General features: G+C 16.2%; 2 protein-coding genes across 2 annotated transcripts; one reads left to right on the plus strand and one right to left on the minus strand.

Moving 5' to 3' along the window:
• Positions 1-662: 662 nt before the first annotated feature.
• Positions 663-2,350, minus strand: PRSY57_0910400 (hypothetical protein; the record flags this gene model as incomplete). The annotated part of the gene is made up of 2 exons (XM_012907344.2): positions 663-1,277; positions 1,625-2,350. 2 exons carry the CDS (start codon positions 2,348-2,350, stop codon positions 663-665), a joined length of 1,341 nt encoding a protein of 446 aa, XP_012762798.1.
• A 2,840-nt stretch (positions 2,351-5,190) lies between these two features.
• On the plus strand, positions 5,191-7,078 carry PRSY57_0910500 (hypothetical protein; the record flags this gene model as incomplete). Its single annotated transcript, XM_020114782.1, has 7 exons — positions 5,191-5,271; positions 5,675-6,173; positions 6,305-6,364; positions 6,474-6,516; positions 6,708-6,780; positions 6,872-6,934; positions 7,031-7,078. The coding sequence occupies 7 exons, from the start codon at positions 5,191-5,193 to the stop codon at positions 7,076-7,078; spliced, it is 867 nt and encodes a 288-aa protein (XP_019970482.1).
• Between the last annotated feature and the right edge of the window lie 802 nt (positions 7,079-7,880).

Raw genomic sequence — 7,880 nt, forward strand, 5'->3', positions numbered from 1 at the left:
AATAAAAAATAAAAAATAATTTAAATGCCTAAGCACAAAAATAAAAACAGATATTATATATATATATATATATATATATATATATATATATTTATATTTATATATATATATATATATATATATTTTTTGACAGTGTGAAAAAAAAAAAAAAATTCCTTGAAATAGTACTTCTTTATATATAATTAATATATATATATATATATGTACACATATACGCTTTTTCATTATTATACCCTTACTATCATATAAAATACCGAATTATTACACATTTTTAATTATGACCTAATTCATTATAAATTTTATTTTCTTATATTTTATTGAAGAAGGAAATTTATATTTATGGTGGAAAAAATTATATAAATGTAAAATATCATTTAAAAAAAAAAAAAAAAAAAATAATAATAATAATATATATATATATATATAATTTTATTAACAAAATTATTAAAAATAAAAAAAAATATATATATTAAAAATATCAAATTATGATCAAGGTAAATATATATATAATAAAGACACACAAATATATTATATGCATATATTGTAAAAATATAAAAAAATATATTCATATGTAAAATAAACTAAAAATAAGGTCTACATATATATATATATATATATATATATATATATATATATATATTTATTTATTTATAAATTTTTTTTTATTCATCCTTTGTTTTTGTGTCTATTTTTTTCCTGCGGAAAAGTGATCCAATTACTTTTAAAAATATATATATAATTTGTAAGAACCATAATAAAAATAATATATATACTATTGTATGCATTACGACCTTTGTTTTACTCTTGCATTCTAATGTTGCAAATTCATCAAGAATGATATGTAAATCTTTTGTTTTAGTATATATATTATTTTTATTATTAAAAACTTGATTAGCTACTAAGATTTCTACACCATCTGAATCATTTACAGATGTCTTAATTTTTATTTCATTATCATTCACATATGTAATATTAACTGAACCGAAATTATTAAATGAATATATTTTATTCAACTCAAATGGACTTACCTTACTTAATATATTTGTTAGAAAAAATATAACATATTTATTTATATAACTAAAAATGTTCTCCTGATTTACGCTACTACTTGTAACCTCTATTACACTTTCTTCCTTTCCTATTATACTACCGAAGTGAACATCCCCACTTAAAAATAATAGACCTTTTGGTTTCGTTTTTTTTATTAGTTCCCTTAAACGTCTCAAAGAGTAAGGCATCAAACCCCAATTCTCGTTAATTATGTGATTAGAAAATATCTGAAAAGTGGAAGAAAAAATTATCGTATGTATGAAAAATTGTGAAATGTTCATGTAAAATTGTGAAATGTTCATGCAAAATTGTGAAATGTTCATGTAAAATTGTGAAATATTGATGTAAAATTGTGAAATATTGATATAAAATTATGAACGGTTAAGGTAAAATATTGTAAGGACAATAAAACAGAAAAAATAAAAATAAAATAATAACATGTAACATTTAACATTTATTTTATATAATAATACCAAATTAAAAAATATTCGGACAGGATATATAATATATATATATATATATATATATATATATATGTTTCTTTTTTTTTTTTTTTTTTTTTTTTTTTTTGTACCTGGGTGGAGGATATAATTATATGGGCACGAGCATTCGAATTGGTCAACTCCTTTTCTAACCATTTCCATTGTTCATTTCCTAGAATATCATTTTTACTATTACAACATAATCCAAAAATGGATGAATGGAAACGCGACAAAAAGGAAATAAACATATGAAAAAAAAGATCTCTATATGAATCTGGGGCATAGAAAGGATAAGGATCTTTATTATATCTGGTATCTAACATAATAATTTTAACTTGGTTTTTTTCATTATCTGGATCTATATATAATTTGGATATATATGCACCATTTCTTTTATATCTGACATCATTTTTATCTACATTTAAATAGTCTAGGTATTTTTTTTTACTTTCTTTTTTATATTTATATAATCGATCACCATTATTTTTGTTATAATCATGATCATCATAAATACCATCAATTTTAAACTTCTTTTTTAGCTTCATATAAAATGGGTCTTTCTTAATATATGTATAAGCATCATCTAAACATTTTATTTCGCTACATTCTGTATAAAAGTAATCACCTATCCACAGCATAAGCTGGGGTTTCCTTTTCTCTATTGAATTTAATAAATTATTATTTACTTTCCCTTTTTGGTAGTTACAACTAAGGAATACAAAATTCGTTAGCTTCTCGTTAATTACTTGATCGCCTTGGCATCGGCCATATTTAATAAAAATAAAAAAAGCAAAAACTAATTTTATACAAGTGTTCATTGTTCAAAAAAATAAATAAATAAAAATATAAATAAATAAATAAATATATATATATATATATATATATATATGTATTAATGCGCACACAAAAAATAACAATATAAAATATTAATTAAATAATATAATATATATATATATATATTTCAATAGGTAATTTTAAAATAAAAAAATAAAATATGATATATCCTTAGAACACTATAAATAGGAATTATTTTTTTTATTAAACAACTTTTTTAAAGTGTTAAATAAGGTGATGAAATAAAAAAAAAAACTAAAAATAAATAAATCATAAAAAAATAACAAAACATAGGCATACATAAAAACATATTATATATTTACATGAAATATGATAGATTAACTAAATGTTTTTATATTAGTAGTAATATATGAAGCCTTATCAATATAAATATAAATATAATATATATATATATATATATGTACGTATGTATTTACTGCTTTTTATTATATAACAAATATAATTCTATTAAAATGTTTTTAATCACCACTTTTATAATATATTTTTTATTCATATAAAACAATAATACATTTATGAATACGATTATATATATATATATATATACATAATAATATATATCATATGCCTATACATAAAAAGGAATGCTTTAGAGAATATTATTTAAAAATTAAATGAAAAAATAATAACACATACAAATATACATTATATATATATATAATATATATATTATAAAATTCCTATTTATATAAGTGTAAAATTAAAGAAAAATACGAGAAAAAAAAAAAAAAAAGAAAAAAAGAGGGAAGTAAAGAAATGAAAAAATCTCGTTTTAAATAGAAGGAAGTATCAAATTAGTTAGACTTATATAAAATAATAATAAAAAAAAGATAGATAAATAAATAAATAAATAAATATATATATATATATATATATATATATATATAATTGTAGTACAATTAATAAATAAAATTTTTTTTTTTTTTTTTAATACCATATTATATTATTACTCTAGTATGATGAACCATTTTTACTATTAATATAAAAAAAAAAAAAAAAAAAAATTATTTTCCTTTTACACATTAATAAACTAAAGCATATTTAAGGGAAATAAATAAATAAATATACATATATATATATATGTGTGTATAAATATATTTTTCTTAAAATTTTCTTTTTTTTTCATATTTTCCTATTGTCATATTATATATATAAACATTTCTAGATGAATAACACGAAACAAATTAAATTATATATTTATTTCTTATTTTTTTGTTTTCTTTTTAAAATAAGGTATATTCATTTGTATACATGTTTATTATATATATTATATATATATATAACAGCAGGAATACTACAAAAAAATAAAAAATAAAATAAAGGTAAATATTATATCATATATATATATAAATGAAAAAAGGGTATACATAAATTAAATATACACATAAATAAATATATTCTATAATGCATATATATATATATATAATGGTCTTTTTTTTTATTTTTTTTTTAAAGATTAATATTCATAGATTAGCATGTGACCTTTTGATTAAATATACGTTTGGGCATTATATCATGCGATACACCATATATATATAATATATATATATGTATGTATAATAAATTTATGTGCAATTTATATATATTACTTCTCTTTTTTTTTTTTTTTTTTATTATATTAAAATATATTATTTAAAAAAAATTTAAGGAAACACTATTTTCTTATACTTTATCAAATTAACAAATTCACACTATTACATTTTTTTTTTCTTTTATATGTAAAATAATATAGAATTAAAGGAAAGATGAAAAAAAATGAAAAAAAAAAAAAAAAAAAGGAAGGAAGGAATTAAGTAAAGGATGATTAAGAATTATAAATCATTTCCTTTCTGTAAAATAAATAAAAAAATAGAAATATTATAATAATTAAGATTTACAAAAAAAAAGAAAAAAAAAAAAAAAAAAAAAAAGATTATTTTAAAATATATTATTATATATATGTTTTTTTTATTTTTTTATTATATTACAATATTATTAAATATATTATGAAACTACTATTTTTTATGTGCATTTTTTTTTTTAAGGCCATAATGTAATATAATTTTTATTATTATTTGTATATACCTTATTATGTATTGAATAAATATTTTTTCAGTGATATTATCTCAAAAAGATTACTATATATAATATAATATAATTATATATAATATATATATATATTATATATATATATATTTATACTGATATAAAATTATATACTAATATTACATTAATTATGAAATGTATTAATATATAAACATATAAAACATTCTTTTCAAATTTCACTCATTCTAGAAAAAATAAGATTTTTTTTTTTTTTTTTTTTTTTTATTTTATCAACTTATAATTTTTTCTGTAACTTTTTCTTTTCTTTTCTTTTCTTTCCTTTTCATATAGATTGATTTTTTTTCATATATTCTTAATTCTAATATTTTAATATTATGTATAATATAAATGATATGTGAAATGATCATATAATTATATATATATATATCTTCCTTTTTTTTTTTTTTTTTTTTTTTTTTTTTTTTTTTATTTTTATTTTTTTTTTTTTTATTTTTTTTATTTTTTTTTTTTTTTTTTTTTTTAAATTTTTTTTTAAATTTTTTTTTTTTTTTTTTTTTATTTTTTTTTTTTTTTTTTTTTTTTTTTTTTTTTTTTTTTTTTTTTATGTTCTCATTTTATTTATCAAGTCCGATTTATGTATTCTTCTGATTTTGTATAACATTATTTTAAAAAATTTTAGATGTTTGTATAGAATGAATATCTTTATTTCATATGTACAAATATATTTAAAAAAATAATAAAAAAAAAAAAAAAAAAAAAAATGAGTAATTACCAAAATTTGAAGTGCTCTGAATTGAAAGATTTATTAGCCAAAAGAGGGTTGCCATCACATGGGAAAAAAGTAATATATAATATGTTATATTATACATATGTATATATTATATATATATATTAAATATTATGATGTACATATATATTATATATATATATAATATATATAATATATAAATATTTTATATATAATATTATTACGTTTCTCTAATTTTGTAAAATATATATTATTATTTTTTTTCAAAGCGTATGTATATTTAATCAAAAATTTATGTTGCATAAATGAAAATGTAATTATATTAAATACAAAAAAACAATTTGTTGTTGTACAATTATAATAGAAGGATATATTATATATTATATATAATATATATATATATATTTTTTTTTTATTTTTTATTTTAAAGTGCTTACAGTTTTATATTTTCGCATTAGATAATTTAAAATATTTCTTTTTTTTTTTAATTATGTAGAATGAATTATTAGAAAGATTATTAAAACATGAAGAAAAGGACAATATAAATTCTTTATCTTCATCATATATATTAGATAATTCAAATATTAATAACGACGATAATAAAAATAATAATTTTTCATTTCAAAACAACGCAAGTAATAATAGTTTAAAACTTCAATCATCAAGCAATTTAATATTTGAAAAAAAAACTGTAGGTTCATTTGGAAAAGTTGATGATAATAATAAAAAAACAATACCTTCAGTAAATAATAAAGAAGATTCAAATAATAAAATTGGTTTAAATAAAATGAAAAATTATATAAGAAATATCTTAACTATTAATTCCAATAGTCCAAATTCTACTTATGATAAAAGCAAAGGTACTAATGATAACAAAAATAATCCAAACAAAGATACAAATGATCAAAAAAGTAAAATTGTTATTCAAGAAATAACATTCAACGATGTATCTTCATCAAGTCAAAATACGCTACAAAGAAATATCATATCAACAGGTTAAAAAATAAAGAAATATGCCAAAATATTCTTCTTGAGCCTGAAATTTTTTTTTTTTATAAATATATCCCTTTTTATTCTTGACATATATATATATATGTATATTTTAAAATTTTTCTCTTTTTAATAGATGACAATGATTCTTATTTATCTGAGGAAAAAAAGAGAGAATTAAGACGAAAACGATTTGGTAAAATTTTATGTTCAATAGGAAATTATATTCAATATTTTTATATACATATATATATATATATATATATATATATATATATATATATATATACATATATATTTATTTATATATATACATATATATTTATTTATATATATATTTTTTTTTTTTTTCATTTTAATATTTAATAGGTGTTGTAAATACCGATGATGCACTTGAATCAAGAGCCAAAAGGTAAATAAATAAAATAATTAGGGGGTCATTTTTTTTTTTTTTTTTTTTTAATTATATAGTTGTAATATATTTGTAAATAGTTTTAATATGTTTATTCTTTTTTCTTTTTTTTTTTTTTTTTATGTAGATTTAGTATAGTAACACATAAAATGGAGGAAGAGAATAAAAGGAAAAGAGCTGAGCGCTTTGGATTGAACGTGGTAATAAATTATTAATTCATTTTTATAAATAAATATATATATATATATGTATGTATGTATGTATATATTTTATATTGTTTTATTTTTATAGATTAAAATGAATGACTTTGAAAAGAAAAAGAAAAGAGCTGAACGATTTGGATTACTACAAGATGTAATAATAAAATAGAATTTTTTAAAATTGTATGTGTCTAATATGTAATATCATATTTATTAATATCTTGTTTTACTTTTTTTATTTATTTTATAGAGTGAAAAGTTAAAAGCAAGGGCTCTTAGATTTGGGATAACACAATGAAAAAAGAAGACATCGAAGTAATAGTAACAATGTATTTGATTGAGGGACACCAAAAAAAGCAATACAATTAATTCGAATAATATGAAACTAAGGTACACATATATTAACAGAGGGGAAATATAATATAAAATTTATTATTAACATACATTAATATTGAAAGATAAAATTTATATACTTTATATTAAGTATATATACCTATGTATATATTTATGGTTAGTTGTATTGTTCTTTTTTCTTAACGTTTAAAATTATAAAAAATTTCAATTATTCAACGAATATATTTATTTCACATTTTTATGAAATCCTCAATTTTATCTTGTTAAGTTTATATATATATATATATATATTATTATATAGATGTTATAATAAATGTCCATATTAAAGAAGATTTTATTTATTATTAAATTTTTTTTTTTATATAATGATTTTATAGTTATAAAAAAATGTAAGTGCATCAACTTATTATTTTTCTTTTTAATAATTATGTGTTTGTTGCAAATATTACATTTAAAATTTTATGTTATTTATTTATATTTATTTATTTATATTTATTGTATTATTTATATTTTTTCTTTTTTATATATTTCATTTTTTAAAAATATTACTCTATATGCATTTTATATCATTACTTTTTTTTTTTTTTTTTTTTTTTTTTTTTTTTTATCACTTTTAAATAAAAAAAAATATTTTTTTTTTTGAATATTTAAATTTTTAAAAAAAAAAAAAAAAAAAAAAAAAAAAAAAAAAAGAAAAGAAAAGAAAAGAAAAGAAAAATAGATATAATAAAATTAAATATAATAAA

Source organism: Plasmodium reichenowi, chromosome 9 (genome assembly GCF_001601855.1).
Source record: "Plasmodium reichenowi strain SY57 chromosome 9, whole genome shotgun sequence".
NCBI classification, from domain to species: domain Eukaryota; phylum Apicomplexa; class Aconoidasida; order Haemosporida; family Plasmodiidae; genus Plasmodium; species Plasmodium reichenowi.